This window comes from Podarcis tiliguerta, assembly GCF_965153285.1.
Source record: "Podarcis tiliguerta genome assembly, chromosome: 7".
NCBI lineage: Eukaryota > Metazoa > Chordata > Lepidosauria > Squamata > Lacertidae > Podarcis > Podarcis tiliguerta.
The window spans coordinates 3,099,326-3,115,859 of record NC_139540.1 but is presented as its reverse complement, the minus strand read 5'-3'; the positions used below and the strand labels follow the sequence as shown (position 1 = coordinate 3,115,859).

Sequence of the window (16,534 nt, the reverse complement as noted above, 5' to 3'; positions counted from 1 at the left end):
CAGCGACATGTGACTGGCTAATTAGATAATCTGTCTGGAAACTGTAGAAATGGCTCCCTTTCCTTTCCTATCCTAAAGAAGCTGCAGAACTGTGAGTTGAACCCCATAAAAACAGGATTTCCCCCCTTTGCAAGTAAGCTCAACAACTTTGAGCTGATCCTTTAAAAACTAGGTGCGTCTTATGGTCAGATGCATCTTACGGAGCGAAAAATACGGTATATTGAATCAATATTTACGCTGACAAAGCAGCACCATTTCAGAGTTCTTTCCCACCTCTTCCTGGGATTGGCTGGGAATGGGGCCTGAGACTTTCTAGATGTGCTCCGCCACCGAGCTAGAGCTGTCCTATGCGGGTCTAACGCTGCACAGGGGACCAAAATTGTACATTGCTCACACAGTGCAAGGGAGACGGGACTTTTCCTTTCGTAGGTTCCAATCGGGCCCAGGCAAGTGTGCTTCATTCAAAGATTGTGCGTGTGCCACTGGGGTGCCACTGTCTTACTGGAGCTAGGGTGCAAAGGGACAGGCATAAATCCATTACATTAAAACAACTGGATCCCACCGCTGATCTCTTATCACAGAACTGGGAAAACAATACAGTCATACCTCATGTTGCGTTTGCTTCAGGTTGAGCATTTTCAGGTTGTGTCCTGCGGCAACCCAGAAGTACCGGAAAGGGTTACTTCCGGGTTTCGTCGCTCACGCATGCGCAGACACTCAAAATGATGTCACACGCATGCGCAGAAGCAGCGAATTGTGACCCGCAGGTTGTTGTTCTGCTCAGGTTGTGAACTGGGCTCTGGAACGGATCCCGTTTGCAACCAGAGGTTCCACTGTAGATTGAATAAAAGGTTTGTATTTTCCAATAACTGCTGTACAGTGGTACCTCGGGTTAAGAACTTAATTCGTTCCGGAAGTCTGCTCTTAACCTGAAGCACCACTTTAGCTAATGGGGCCTCCCTCTGCCACCGCGCGATTTCTGTTCTTATCCTGAAGTAAAGTTCTTAACCCGATGTACTATTTCTGGGTTAGCAGAGTCTGTAACCTGAAGCGTATGTAACCTGAGGTACCACTGTACTCTGAAATGGAAAAGAGTCTGCTTCTTGAGGAACACATTGAGCATGTTCAGTAATCATTTTGGATAACAGGACAGTATTAACCCCCAAAAAGCTCGATACACACACACACACACAAACGCGCGATGTGAAAATTCAAGTCTCTGAAGTCCAATTCAAGTCTGTTCACAAGTGAGAGACCAGTAACTCTACCATTTCACTTTATTAAATTAATTCTTTGGCTGGCAGGCAGGGTGGCTCTCTAATTTCCAAAGCATCCACGTAACTCTCTGTATCTCTCTGTATGTCACCCAAAGCTTCCTGAGCATCTCACCAGTCCTGATCAAGTGTGCTTCTTGGAAAGGCATGGTTTTTTAAAAAAGAGGACATTCCGCAAGAAACTCAGGAGGAAATATGGAGGGGAATAGCAAGCAGCCCTTTCAACAAGTGTGATAAGCTTACAAAAAAGGTGGTTGGGTGAGGGGAGTTACCAAATAGTCCGTTCTGACACTGCAGATGGCATAAAATCAGGGAGTACTATACTCCTGCCTAGGCGCTCTTCCCATTGCACAGCTCTGCTCCTTTCATACACAATTCTGCTTTTTAGATAATATTTGAATTCTAGAGCCCTCTCTTGTACTTCTGCGCATTCCCTTTTCTATTCAAGTATGCCTGCATGGCCAGCTTACACCTCAATCTTTTGTTTGACACTTGAAAACCACTGCAAACTCCCCACCCCTTTTGCAGGGAGCATCCCTCCCCCCAAACCTCTTTGAACTTGCAGCGAGATTGTCTCCACCTTGGGACAACTTTTTCAACCTGTTTGCTGGACAGGACAAGTCTTTAATTTACCCTGTGTAGAGTGTGTTCGAAAGGAAACCTCCGCCATGCATAAATTCTAAGTAAGAAGGAAGTCCATGTGTTTCCACCACAGGGAACAGGCAAGAATTGCACCCTAGAATCATAGAATCATAGAGTTGGAAGAGACCACAAGGGCCATCGAGTCCAACCCCCTGCCAAGCAGGAAACACCATCAGAGCACTCCTGACATATGGTTGTCAAGCCTCTGCTTAAAGACCTCCAAAGAAGGAGACTCCACCACACTCCTTGGCAGCAAATTCCACCCTGAGCAAACGGTTTAGGGAACAGAGGTACCCCTCCTGCCTCTCTGCTGTAATAGCCACTTTTTCCAACCCCCAGAACTTGGGGAGTCAAGCCCCTTTAACAGCCTCACCCCAATCCTCATAGGGAGGGGGAAGGAACGCTCCTGTTCTGCCCTGATTGTGCCGTATTTGCACCTCCCAGCGGACACACAGCACCATCCCCTATTGCTGCATAAAGAGTAAACACTTCCACCAGATATGTAGGTGAGTGCAATAATCTGGTTAGCCGTTTTGCTCTGAACCGCCTTGCCATGAGTCGGGTTCAGCTGCCTTCTGCAGCCTTTGCGCCATGCTAATGAAGGACCGGAGCTGGACCACCTTCAGCGTCCCAACTTCCTGGGGATCCTGGCTCTCCAGCCAGCGCAAGGCCTTCTGCAGGCCTTGTATTGCTTCCCGGGCAGTGGGTGGCGGAGTATCTCCCATTCCATCACTCCCGCCACCTCCACCATCTCTTGTCCCAACTGTTTCTTCCTCCTCCTCGCCTTCCCCTTCCTCTGTGCCCGGAATGACATCATCTAAGTGGAGCCAATCGGCCACTTCCTCTGGAGCCACGCGCTTGCAGGTAAGGGCAGCCAGGTGTACAAGGTCAGCAAAATCCAGGTTGTCCACACCTGCAGAGGCCTCTCCCGACTCCTCCTCTTCCCCTCTGGAGTGGGGCTCAAAGGCCGCGCGCAGGCCAAGCAGCCAACATTTCTCAATGGATCCAGCCGGGATGAGATCCCAAGACAGGCCAGCTAGGCAGAGCATATCCTCCAGGAGAAAAGAGCGGCCAAAGTCCAGCTCTCCGCCAGGTTTTTCGGACCCCCCCACGGCTGCTCCTCTCGCTAGGCACGCCACGGCCAAGCGCAACAACTCCCGCTTGTACAGCAGCTTGAATGCCGACACGATGCCCTGTTCCAGCGGCGGCAAAATCCGGCCTCTGCCTCCCAAAGACCCTCCTGCCGCCTTGGAAAGGAAGAGCGCTCGGATTGACCCGTCCGGAGTCTGAAGTTGGGGCGACTCCTCAGGGTGCGCAGAGGAGCAGCTGAGCAGAAGGACGGCTTTCTGCGGGAGGCAGCTGCGGCGCAAAAAGCGCTTCACGCTAGGCACGAAATCGTCGAAGAACCAAATCCGCAGCAGGGAGCGGCCCAGCCGGGCCCGGGGGCTGTAGCGGTAGCAAGCCGGGAGCGTCTCCCTCTTGTGGCACCGGAGGCAAGCAGGGTCCCGCAGGCCTCCCACCACCAGCGGCTTCAGCTTATGGGAGCCGGTTAGATTTGCGGCGAGCAGGACCGTGACGCCGTCTCCCGCCCACGATGGAAGAGACTGCGGCAGCCGGGCCTGGCCAGGTAGCAACTTCCAATAAAGCCCGGTGATGTTAGCGTTGTAGATTTGGTCGTCGCTGTAGCCGCCTTCATCTGGTGGCGCGGCAGCCGTGGGCGGCCGGGTATGGTTGGAGAAGGCCGAGAAGGGGGAAGCGGCGTCCACTTCGGCTTGGAGGGCAGGTGTGTCGCCCGCCGCACCTAAGCCGCCGCCCTCGCGTTGGCTGGAAATGCCGTGCCGCTTCTGCCACCGCCAGAACCACCCGTGGCTGGCCTTGAAGGTGCACTCGGGCCCGTAGATCTGCCGGGCAAAGGCTTCGGCCTGGGCCTGGATGGCCGGCCCAGAGAGTGGCACGCCGTGCTGGCGCAAGGCGAGGAACCATGTGTAGACGGCACGGTCAATCTCCTCCTCGTTGGCGAGGCGCATCTTCTTGCGGTGCGTGCCCACCTCGCCCCCTAACTGGTCCAGGAACCAGCGCAGCTTGCTCTCGTCCTTCAGCCAGCCGCGGAGGGTACCGCCGGGCACCCCGAAATCCCGGCACACCGAGGCCTGCCGCTCGCCCCTCTTCACACGCTCAATGGCCTGCAGCTTGTCCTTGATGGAGTAGGCCCGGCGGAAAGCCATCTTGGACGCTGGCAGCGGGGAAGATGGGGTGGCACGGGTGGCCCCCCTCGCAAAGTCGTTGTCAGGCTTGCCGCAGGGCCGGTGTGAGGAGCCTGCAGGCTCACCTGACGCTGGTGGCTGTTTCATGGGGGAGGCCTGGTCCCCCCCAGGGCTGCCTGGGGCCCCGATCCCTTCCACTGCAGGGAGGAGGGCACCTTGTCCCCCTGCCATGGCGGGCTCCTTTCAAAGCCCCCCTGAGGAAGCGCGCCAAACAAGCGAGAGGGAGGGTTATTGGGGGGGGGCAGCGCGGGAAAAGCGGGGCGCGTTATATCCGGGGAGAGCTGAAAAGCGAGGGAGGGGCGGAGCGGCCGCCTTTGTCTTCTCTGCCTCTCTCGCCTTCCGATAGGGCAGGCCGGCCGAGGAGGCGCATGCGCCGCGGGACAGCTCCCTTTCCATCCCCCCCACCCTCTTCTCTCCATGGAATCTTCCTCTCCTCTGCTGCTCTCCCCCATGTTTGGCGGTCTGTTGGACTCTCTCATGCTCTTTTGGATCGTTCCAACCCGTCGAAGCCGGGGAGGGGGGACCGTTCAGTGACAGAGACTGGGATTTCTGCCTTCTAAAATCCGCAACTCTGTTTCACCGGATATGTTGCCTTAAAAAAAGTAACAAAAATTATCTTTCTAAAAAGAGGCTAAAAGTTTAGCCTCACGCTGCCGTCATCCTGTTTTGCCTTTTCACTCCCCCCCACCCACTTTCACCGGACCGGGCTATTCCATTGACGACATCTCTGGTAGGGGGAGAAGAAAAGAAAAGAAAACGGATTAACTTCACCTGCACATTGTTGACCGTTAGTAAGATTATTAACCCCCCCCCAAAAAACCCATTCACGACTCCATTTGCTCCGCGTCTCCCCAACTTCCTCCTTTTTCTCTCCTTGCACCCATTCCCTGCCCCCCCTATTTCCAAGCGGGGATGGCGCGTTCCGAGCAGCCGCGTTCCCAGAACCCCCCGCGCGGCGCGTGCCTTCTCTCTTTCCTCAGGCGGAGACCGCGCGGAGCGGAGCAGCTGCTGGTTCTTCCTCTCGGGTCCCCCCCCCCTCAAAAAAAGTACCGTTTCCCTCCTCTCACCTAACGGTTATTGCGTGAGTAGAGACCATTTCTTCTCACGGGGGGGGGGAGTTGAGAAGGGGTTGCTAGGCGACGCTTTACCGGCAAAAAAAAAAGGGGGGGCCCTGATACTTCGAAAATGGGCTTGACCTGAAACCGTCCCCCCCACGTCCCATCATGCACCGCGGGGGCCTGACTTTGGACCGCCAGTTGCAGCCTCTGCTCTGTTTCTCTTCTCTCCCCCCTCCATATGGAAACGGGGGGGGGGGGAGAAGGGCGCCCCTTACAGGTGGAATGGGAACCCAGAAGGCCATCTAGTCTGACCCCCTTTGCTTCAGGGTTTTTGTGTTATTTTCCTGGTTTTATTGTGATTTTTTTTCTTACCCCCCCCCCCACATGTATGGAAGCAGGAGGCGGGTTAGGAAAAAGCCCCTTTTATAGGTAGAATTGCAGAATCGGGAGGAGATTCCTTAGGGATCATCTGGACCGCCTCTCTTGCCTTCCTCTTCCTTTCTTTCCTGGCTAGAAAATTGTTATTTGTTTGTTTACCAACCACCCTTCCCCCCCCTCAAGACCAGGTATCAAGGCAGCTGACACGAATTAAGACAGCATGGATAGCATTCAAAAAGCTAAAGTAAAAAAAAGTGGAAGGTTGTTGCTTAAAAGTCATTGAACTCAAATGCAATTGAAATAGTTCTGTATTTATTAATCTAACTGTATTTGTAAGTGGGGTACACCAAAATGCTGCCATTTGCACTCCACCGCCCTCCTTCCCTATGTTGTTTCCCTCTGTCTGTTTTAGATTGTAAGCCCTTTTAGGGCAGGGACCTGTCTAACTTGTTTGTAAGGTACCATATACATAGATGTTGCTATAAAAAAAGTATGTAGCAAGGTGAAAAATGCAACTTTAAGAAGAGGGGTGCTGCTCTAGCACTGGGTTATATATTTATGATTTTTTTTACTCCACTTTTTATCTCTGAGGAACTTGGGGTGCTCTTCCACTCATCCCAGTCTTACCTTTCCCATTGATGTGGTCGTGAGTTGGGTTGTAATTGGCCCAGAGAATAAATCTGAGAGGTTGCTGATCCAAATCTTGACTATGATTCAACATTGTAGGCTGCCTTAGGCAAGTGATTGTCTCTTGGTCTTAAGTTGGGGTGATAACTGGTCTCTTCTATAGCACATTGGTTATAGTGTCTAGGGAGACGGGTTCAAATTCTCACACAGCTGTGGATCTCATTGGCCGATCTTGTTGCATGAGTCACCATCTCTCATCCTTGCTTACCTCATGGGACTGCTGTCTCAATGAAATAAGAGGAAGGAGAGCCATGAACGCTGCTTTGAGCTTCTTGGAGGAAGGGCAGGGTATTAATGTAAGGTTTGTGAAGCCCTTTCAGTTCTTCAAAGTGCTAGGGAAACCCCAAGTTGCCGGGGTGTGCAATCGGCCATTTTGGCTGCTAGTATTTAAAGCTGGTTTTCGCCATTCTAAATCAGGCTGCTATGCCATGCTGACTGACCACCTGACTGCCTCTCTTATGCTGACCTATCTTATGGGTTCGGAAGGACTGCTTTGCTGAATCATACCCAAAGGCTGCTTATTCTGGCATTTTTGCCTCAGACAGTGGCCTTATGGATGCTTTTGAAATGCTTCCAAGCGAAGCATGCAGGTGATCACTTCCTTTTGTCATCATTTGGTAGTTGGTGAAATGCTTTCAGGCATAGTCTTCTGTTTTTGCCATTCCTTCTGTTAGCCCATGGTAGTCCTGTCTTCCATGAACTTGAATAATTCCTGAGGTTGTTTCGAAGCAGCTGTGAGCCAATGCAAGCTTCCTCCAGGAAATATGTAAAGCTGTACTTCAAGAAGTTTGTGGATGCGTATACAAAAAACTGCATTTTCTTACTAGGTGTTCTCTTGCCACATATGTGATCCTTTCCACTCGCAAGTGAACTGTTTGATGGAGTCTGAGGCCTTCTCAAGAGGAAACTTTTATTTCACACAGTGCTCTCTGCATATCTCTGCCACCCAAGGATTGAATTCTTTCACCAACCTTCTCTAGCCCAGCTTCTTCATACAGCTAAAGAAATGTGTCTGCATTTACTTCTTAATAATAAATGTGAGGGATTGTTTCTGGTTTGTTACTGCCCCGTCTTAGAACCATGACTGGCTACAACATCTGCTGTAGCTATAAAGCACTGCAGCATTCCTGAGTATCTCTGCCTGTGACAGTTCTATCTTTGCATTTCCTGCTTTCTAACCACTGTTCCATTTTTAATTCAGTGTTGTTAACTACTGTATGCTATCTTAACTGCTTGTGGATCATACATATATTTTTCCTGTCCCGCATTAAATGTTTGCTGTTGGATTTCCCTTTTCTTTTTATAGCAGTATTTCCTCTGTCCTTGTTCTTCTCTCTCCCCCCCCCCTTTTGAGTTTTTATTTTAGGTGACCCTTTAAACAGAATGCTGGACTAGATGGGCCTTTGGCCTAATCCAGCAGGGCTTTTTTTAAAGGTTCCTACCCTTACTTGTTGTGTTGAGGGTTCTGGTTCAGAAAACGGACAGGCATCTCTAACCTGACACTGTGACAGAATACCTTTAACTAGGATTGGGAAAAACACAAGTGCCTTAAGACCTGGTTACATATTTTCTCAAATGTTTTTCCTCCCCATCAGAACCAAGGTTGTTGTTGTTGTTTAGTCGTGTCCGACTCTTCGTGACCCCATCGACCAGAGCACGCCAGGCACTCTTGTCTTCTACTGCCTCCCGCAGTTTGGTCATTATTGTTTAAGCTAAGGTGCAAATCGTTACTTGAGGATTTTGCAGTTCCACCACCCTCGGAAGATCGGAGCAGAGAGGTTGGTCCGGACCAGGGCATTCTCTGCAGTAGCCCCTAAGTTGTGGAAATCCTTCCCTAAGATATGTGTAGCACCTTCATTATACATCTAACAGTCTTTGACACCTGAGAAGTGTGCTTTCAGGATCCACACTATTCCTGCAGTAGTAATTAGTTTTAACCGTTTTAATACTGATTTTTCAGCATCTTTAACTTCCTCTGGGACCTGCTGGTGAAGGGCAGGTAATAGATTTAAATAATAATAGCTGATCGCCAAAGAATTGATGCTTTTGAATTGTGGTGCTGGAGGAGACTCTTGAGAGTCCCATGGACTACAAGAAGATCAAACACATCCATTCTTAAGGAAATTAGCCCTGAGTGCTCACTGGAAGGACAGATCGTGAAGCTGAGGCTCCAAGACTTTGGCCACCTCCTGAGAAGAGAAGACTCCCTGGAAAAGACCCTGATGTTGGGAAAGATGGAGGGCACAAGGAGAAGGGGATGACAGAGGCCGAGATGGTTGGACAGTGTTCTCGAAGCTACAAACATGAGTCTGACCAAACTGCGGGAGGCAGTGGAAGACAGGAGGGCCTGGCGTGCTCTGGTCCAGGGGGTCACGAAGAGTCGGACACGACTAAACAACAACAGTCATAATACATTTTCCTTTTCATTATGTGGGCTTCTGAGGGATTCTCTATTATGGTAGCCTCCTCCCATAGAGGGTGTTACATACAGGGGAGAGAGCTACCCTTTGGGAGTGGAGCAGGTTTTTCAAGAGTCAAACCCTTTTTTGTTGCGCTGTGTTTCAGATGCTTCCACTTCTGCACAATGCCATAAAGCGCTTCTACTTGTCTCGTAGGAGTGTGCTGTGATGGTGGGTTTGAATCCCTTGGTGGGTTTACGCTTTGGCTAGTATGTTTCTGGAAACAAAACCATCTTAACCTTCCTGTTTTCTGTCTTTCTTTCTTAATGCTATCCTAGGAACTAAAAAAGTAAGTACTTGCTCACAATATTCTTGCTTTTGCTTGCTTGACTTACTCGAACGAAAAGTGATGCCCAGTAGGGCAGATCTACTAGGCTTGGCTTTTAAAGTATTTAATAGCAATTGTGGCATTAATTATTTATATTGTTCTTGTGTCTTTCATTTTGATGCTGAGGCTTTTGTGGAGGAGTACATAGCATCTTAGTTCAACAAAAACAGCAGGAATGCAAAATTACTACTGTCTTCCATCATCTACAGCCTCCTAATGGAAAATACCTCCTCTGCTGCTGATAATCTGAGGTGTATTACCTTTTAGACAATTGTATATTGCTTTTGGATTTTACCCAGCTCTTTTACAAAAGCTTGGTAGCAACTCCTGAAAAAATAAGTGATTAACAGAATACCACATTAAAACCTATTTAAAATAAATCTACATTAGCTACATAAGCCAGCCCAACCAAGAAAGCTTTTTCAGGCTGCCAGAAGGTATTCATGCTTGACATATCTCTATTGTGATTTCCACAACTGTGTAGTGACTGCTGATTAACCTCGCAATATATATAATTACCGCTCATTCTAGGCGACATGTACAGTACAGTTCTGGAGGCATTCCTATCACAACCGGTAGGATCAGAGGAGAGGGTAAGGCCCACGCTATTAAACTTTTATAACCATAATCTTAGCATGTCTCAAACAAAAAAATAATAGTAATTAATTATATTAAACTTAAAATATGCATTTAAATAACCCCACCTTTTTGAAACAGCAGTTTCGCTCAGTGGTTTAAAGCAATTGGCTCTAATTCTGCTAATCCCAGAATAAGATGGAACATTTAGGGGGAACACCATGTAAGCATCCTTTCTTTCTAAGGATTTGGGTTTTCAAACAAATTGTCTATGCAGTTCACGTAGTAAAATCATGCCCATGTCTCAAAGTGTGTATCCCTTTTGAGATAATCCAAGTCATAACTGAAATAATTTCACAAATAGATTTACTGCTGCTGAATCCTTTTAAGCCAACAGCTTCTCTCATAAAATTTTCCAAAGTGATAGCCCCAATATTTAGCATTTTGTAAGTCACCTGATTTTGGCCTTAGGGTGGAAGGGTCGCTGCTTCTGTTATGTGCTCTTTGACACTTTAAGCAACTGGAGAATAATAAAATTAAACTATTCTCCCCTCCTCCCCCCCTTACTCACTGTTCCTTCTCAAAATATGGCTCTTTTTTCCAAATTTAATTCAAGTAATTTGTGGCTGTGGAAGAATCCTATCTTTCCCCTGTGTCTTTGTCAGCCTTTTGTTAAAATCCTTGTTTTTCCCCTTCTCCAGCTCTTTCCCCTGACCCAAAACTGTAGCTTACTCTTTTACGCTGTTGGATGCGGCTTCTGTTTCTAGGGGAAGCTTCAGTATTCCAAATTCTCCCCAAATCCCTTATCCCTTGCACTTAGTTAATGGCTATATCAAAAGGTCGTGGAAGAGTTACCACAAGTGTAAGCACGGTTCCCACTTTGCTCCTCCCATAATACAAACTGGAACAGCAAACCACAATTTCTGGCTTAGCACGGTGTCCGGATCAGGGATCATGGTTTATTTCACTCTCCCCCAAAAATAAAATAAAAAACCTGCTATGTGAATCCTAAGATGTGCACTTTGTTTCTTGGCCGTGGCTTGTCTGAGCGACGCAAACCACAATCCCTGGTTGGGACATAATGCTGAGCAAGGGATCGTGGTCTCTCCTGCTTGTACTAAGGGAGCAACAAAATGGAAACGATCTCCACCTTAACAATGAACCATTAACCATGGTTTACACTGATGTACGAATGCAGCCAGGGTTTCATGCAGCTTCTGCAATGTATGGGACAACTGGCTAATTCCCTTTTTATTCAACGTTAAAAATACATTGAAACTAGGATTCTGAGGTTACTGTAAATATGGGACCTACTTTGTGCAATGTGCTGGAAATGTGCAGTGTACCTGTTTCTACATTGATTATATGCCCTGGGAGGCCATGTGCAAGGAGAGGCAAGAGGTTTACTCCCATAGGTCACTACTTTGCATCCCCTGAGATGGCATTGTGATGTCATTGCCGTTCACTAGTCACAATGCCCTAGAGGTTTTACACAAAGGAGACTCCCTTGACCCAGTCCATACAGCTCCCAGCTTTTCAACATCTTGATATGAACTTTTTTTGAATGGGGCCAGGGCTGGACTTTTAAGAAGTAAAATTTTCCATTTTTTTTTTAGAACGAGCATTCCATTTCAAGTCACCAATAGTAAGTAGGGAAATTTAAAAAATGCTTTTCAAGAAATAGAAAGCTCATTTTTAAAATGATCTTGTTTTTGGGGGTGCCCAGTTCTGATGTGTCTTTCAAGTTAATTCACTTATACAAGAATTGCACATTCACAAAATTGTCCACAGTGATAGACCCAATATTTAATACTGTACCAAGAGCATAGATTTTAAACCACATGGTAAATTTCAAAAGTTTGGATTTCATTAAAAGCATAAATATGGGCACAAATCACACCAATCACAGCTTTGAACCAAACTAAACCTCAGTAGGGCTTTCATGAGATGTAGATTGGATTATGACCATCAGCTGCACACTATGATATTCAAAATCTGAGGTCAGTTATTCCCTTTGGAGTTGTTGGACAGTTTCTACTGATTCATTTGTTCATATTCTGACATCTCTTGCAAAAGGAGTATGAAGTCCTAAACAGTGCTCATTTACATTTTAATAACTGATGCTACTTGGATATATAGCAATGTGACTGATAACTTTGGTTTAGATAATAAGTTTTATCATTTGAGCCTCATGAATAAAAGATCATCCACAATGCGTATGTTGTTCCCAGCCTACAAATGAACAGTGAAATTGATTTGCTAATTTTGAGAGACTTGGCCAACATCTGTTGATCTGCTAGATAGTCTGTGAACTTTGAAAAGCCATTTGTTGGCTCTGGGAGGGCTAATATTGCCTAATCCACAAATTCCAATCCAAAATACGGCAATTACTTGATCTACTTTGCCTCTGCCATTGTGTGTGATGATGTCCTATGTGGTGGTACCTCGGTTTTTGAACGTAATCCATTCTGGAAGACTGTTCAACTTCCAAAACATTCAAAAACTGAAGCATGAATTTCTGGAAGCATTTACATCTGGAAAACTCAGTACGGAAGCTGCGTGGCATATTTGGCTTCTGAAAAGCGTTCGAAAACCGAAGCAGTTAATTCTGGGTTTTTGGCGTTCGAAAGCTGAAACCTTCGACTTCCGAGACGTTAAAAAACTGAGGTACCACTGTATATTCCAGTGAACACGATGTGCACTGGAAGACAGAGGGTGCAAACCAGATCATTTCATTGCTCTTACTGGTTCTGGTCCTCATCCCAAGATACAGAACTAAATTTATGCTGCATCAAATAAATCTACTTTTTGCCCCATTGTGTAACAACAAAACAATTTTGGCATATGAAATGTAGTTTGGGAAGACAGAGCCTTCTAGAGCAGCTTTGAAAATTGAGTAATTCAAGCTGTGAATAGAGCACAAAATTCTTGCGCACTCAAAACGCCATTGGGTTATATCCGGCTGTGTTTTACTCAGGAGTCAACTAACTGAAATCAATTGATCCAAGCCAGTCATGTCCGTTAATTTCAGTGGATCAACTCTTGAGTATGACTAGCATTGGATTTTAACTAGGGCTCTGCATATATGTAGGTAGTAGAACCTGAGGTCTTGAAATGAATAGAACCTAACTGCATGCCATTAGTATGTCTTAGGTTTTTTCCTCTTGCAACTATATTACTGTGCTTGTTTCTTAATGCTGCCTCCCCGTTTGGAAGATGAGGACAAGGAAGCTGCTTTATCCAGCGGAGAAAGTCTGGGTGGACAAGCACAAGTATGATGAGGCAGAGAGGCTTCACTATGAGCGAGAAGCGACCTTAGCAGCTTCTGCTGCCGGGGCCTGTCAAGAGGTGGTGGCGGTGAACGGCTTCTGCCATGAGGAGGACCCTGTGGAGGAAGAGGTGAAGGGAAACCTGTGGAGGGCAGGAAGCAGGAAGAAGCAAAAGAAAAGGAAGTGCTCCCCCAAACGCAAGGCTTTAGACCCCAAAGTGGACTTTGTCCTGGCCGGGTTACTGGCTGACCGTGTCTGGTTTGACAAACCTCTCTTTGACCGGGCGGAAACAGCTTACAGGAAGAAGCTTGCCGAAATGTTGTTGCAGGAGGCTTCTGAGGGCCTCCCGGCCGCTGAGCAGTCTGCGCTGGTGCCCTGGTCAGAGGCAGAGGTCTTCCAAGGAGATACGAGGCCACAGAGAAACCTGGCTGCCTTGCACTGTGCCCATGGCAGCCTGATGGCCTGCCACCACATCATCCAGGATGTTTGGGTCAACAAGTTCAACTTTGACGATGCTGAGAAGCTGTTTGTCGAAAAATCCCAGTTGGTGGCTCTACCACAGACCCTGGACCTCTCCTCCACACCATTGCACAGCGGTAGTGGGCTAACACCAGACGAAGGCTACGTGACCGCACTGACTACTCCTTCAACACCAGCCCAGCCTGCGGATGTCATCGTGGATACCGGTGCGTCCCCAAATCCGCCTGATGCTTTGATCCAGCCGGTGAACGGCAAGCCTCAGGTGTCGAGTTTGCAGGCGCTGATCTCGGAGGTGTGGCTGGAAAAGCCTATCTACGATGACGCAGAGAGATGCTTTTACACAAACATGTTTGACGGGCACCCTCCGGGGAAGGTGAGGTTGCAGGAGTGTGGGCGCCCAGAGTCTTCCAAGAGGAGCCGGAAGGACAAGAAGGGCCGTAGCGCAGGGAAGCAGGCAGCAGCAGGCAAGAGGGGCAACAACAACATCTCTGCAACGGCACCTCCAGATTCTGCACTCTCACCAGCCACCTGGTATTTCATGCACAAGGACAGCGAGTCTGCGTGGCTCAGCAAACCCACCTATGACAGTGCTGAGGCGCAGTACTACATCTCCAAAGCCTCAAAGCTGGCAAGCAAGCAGGAGAGCGCCGGAATGCCCGAAATGATGTTAGCCAAGCCATCGCAGCCACCTGCTCTCGCTTCAAGCGCACCAGAGTCTCATGCTAAGTAGGAAATGCTTGTTCTGGGGTAACATTCCCAAACCTAATGGGCCAAGATAGTGTGGAAGAGCTTCTGTATGTAAAACATTGAAATGTGTTGTGTCCCACTGTAGAAAGATGTAAGCGGGCCATAATAGGTTAGAAGGAGGAAGGGAATGGTTTTAATGATTTGTCCTCCTCAATTGCTGGTAGTGCTGCTCTGTACTATTTAAGCTTATAAATTATTCCCATTACTTTTGCAGAGCCTGTTAACTTGTTCAGGGGAGGCATCTGAAATAGGATTTACTATCTCTGTGTTATTATTACTTTTAGGGGATTAGTACCCTGCTCCTCATGCAAAAACCTTCCAACTGACATGCATCAGAAGAGCAACTTGCTTGATTATATATATGTAGAGCATTAAGACGTTCTACATAATTTTATATACACAGGTCACATCTATTTCTCATGTGGCTAATTTGTGGGAGCTTTTGCTTTTGTCAGATATGGAAAAGCTTTTTTAAAAATATGACCTTCCCAGATACTGTATCTGACCCTTTCTGGCTGCCTCAAACCCTGGCCATATTAAGCTGGAACTATACCCTAAAGTGCTTCTTAGCAAAGAAGTGTTGTCACTTGAAGGTATGCTGAGTGGTGAATATGCCTTTGGTGGTTTTGGACTGATCTGGAAAGGTTGGAACATTTATGTGAATGGAATGAACCAAACAGATACCTCTGAAAGGTGCTTCTTTTTGTTGGCTCTGCGTTTCCCTGCAGTTTGTTTCCTGTCAGGTTCTCCCCTTTCCCTCTTCACTTAAAATCTTCTATCCTTTGATCCTTTTCTGTGTCACCCTGCCCAATAGTAACCATGTAGTCTCTCCTGCCATGCAGTGAACCTCCCTTAGTTTTGAATTCCACTGCCACATGCAAAATTCTCACCTCTGTTTATGAAAGCCCCTATTTCCCATCTAGACACCAATTTAATGTTATGCTTCTCTTTTGGCCAGTTTACCAAACCACTGTGTACTAGAAGGAAGGCCTCCACAAAAGGGATGGGATGTTTTGCTCTTTAGTAAACGTTGCCCTGGTACTTGGCTTTGCATTATTTTAAGCAGTTCTATGCTGTGTCCATTGGTGGACGTTGGTTAATGTGGCTCCACAACACTCCCTCTTTTTTTGCCCTTAAGAGTTGAAGTGCTACTTAAAATGATTTACCTAGAATCATTTTGGTGGCTTATTTGGGTGTCCATAGAGCTGGTGTCATAGCTACCCACCTGTCTGGGCAAAGGAACTCTGCCTAGCCCTCCTAGAAAGGCAATGTCAGGAAAAGGTTGTTTGAACATGAGCATATTGAGAAAAAATATTCTTAGCTGTTGGTTGGACTGTGTGGATTTTCACGTGTCTTGTCTCAGGGTAGCTGAACTGGTTTTTTAAAGAATGCTTGCTTATCTTGCAATGTCAAAAGGACTGAACAGGCAACCAAGTGACAGAGCAGTAGGTTCCTAATTGGTCCCATTTACACAAGCCTTCCCATCTTTTGTAGGGAGGATCAGTGGGATGTGGCCCAGTGGGATGGAAGAGGGAGATGATGTTTGACTAAGCTGGCCCTGAAATATTTCTAGGTATTTATTTAGTCTCCCCCTCTTTTCAGAAACATGGCCGCCAGCTTCCTCATGCATGAAAAGATCTGGTTTGACAAGTTCAAATACGATGATGCTGAGAAGAGATACTATGAACAGAAGAACGGCCCAGCTGCTAGCCCCTCCTGCCACCAGGTAAGATGCAAGTACTCTCCAGGGGAAACAGGCAGCTTGCATGGCACAATCCTTCTGGAGCAGGTAGCAATATGGTGGGGGCTCTCTTCATACCTCTATGAAGTCATTTCCATTAACAATCTCACCACCTACTGAACACCAGATGAGCTTTGCTAGCCTTTGCCTAGCCTCCTGCTAATCAGATGTCTGTGGGAAGCCTATAAACAGGGCTTGAACAGCCACCTCTTGCTAGTTCCTGACCACCACCAAGTAACTGATATATTGCTGGGTACCTGTAGGAGCTACGAAACAATACCCTACGTAGAGTGCCTCTCACATTATTCTTGGAGCACCAGACGTCTTAAAATTCTCTTCCTGCCTATCATCTCCTTGTCAAGTACTGGGCTTTTGCCTTTGGTTGCAGAACAATCACCCTGCTCCCCACCCCACCCTACTCTATGGTACAAGTGAATCCAAAACATGTTATTTCCCAGTGGGATGCACTGCTTTGAGAGGGCAAGTTCTCCTTTCCCTGGTGCGTTTCCAGGGAAGAAGAGCCCCTCAGCTACTGTACAGGTGCTGTAGTTTGAGTACTGCAAGAGGTAGTGATTGCCAAGCAGGTAATTTCCAGCTTAGCTCCATTCCACATTCATTACCCCTTGCCCCT

The 16,534-nt window shown here is 47.5% G+C and overlaps 2 protein-coding genes across 7 annotated transcripts in view; one reads left to right on the top strand and one right to left on the bottom strand.

The window, feature by feature from the left end:
* EEF1D (eukaryotic translation elongation factor 1 delta) overlaps positions 1–16,534 on the top strand; it is a 247,792-nt gene that overhangs the window by 215,258 nt on the left and 16,000 nt on the right. For 2 of the 6 annotated variants that reach the window (XM_083449030.1, XM_083449027.1), the window contains exons 1-3: positions 11,164–11,311; positions 12,883–14,141; positions 15,765–15,888. In XM_083449030.1, coding sequence (XP_083305156.1) covers positions 12,883–14,141; positions 15,765–15,888 — 1,383 coding nt within the window. In that variant the 5' untranslated portion in view covers positions 11,164–11,311. Of the gene's footprint in view, positions 1–5,564; positions 8,325–8,707; positions 12,094–12,333; positions 14,142–15,764; positions 15,889–16,534 lie in introns of those variants that run through there. The other 4 variants (XM_083449029.1, XM_083449025.1, XM_083449026.1 and 1 more) reach the window with 3 other exon arrangements.
* Positions 2,178–6,527, bottom strand: TIGD5 (tigger transposable element derived 5). The gene is made up of 2 exons (XM_083449037.1): positions 6,244–6,527; positions 2,178–4,907 (listed from the first exon to the last, which is right to left on the bottom strand). The coding sequence occupies exon 2, from the start codon at positions 4,349–4,351 to the stop codon at positions 2,441–2,443; it is 1,911 nt and encodes a 636-aa protein (XP_083305163.1). The 5' UTR covers positions 4,352–4,907; positions 6,244–6,527; the 3' UTR covers positions 2,178–2,440.

Excerpts from the sequence above, each read along its gene's own strand:
- TIGD5 (XM_083449037.1), bottom strand. The coding sequence starts at position 4,351 with ATGGCAGGGGGACAAGGTGCCCTCCTCCCTGCAGTGGAAGGGATCGGG.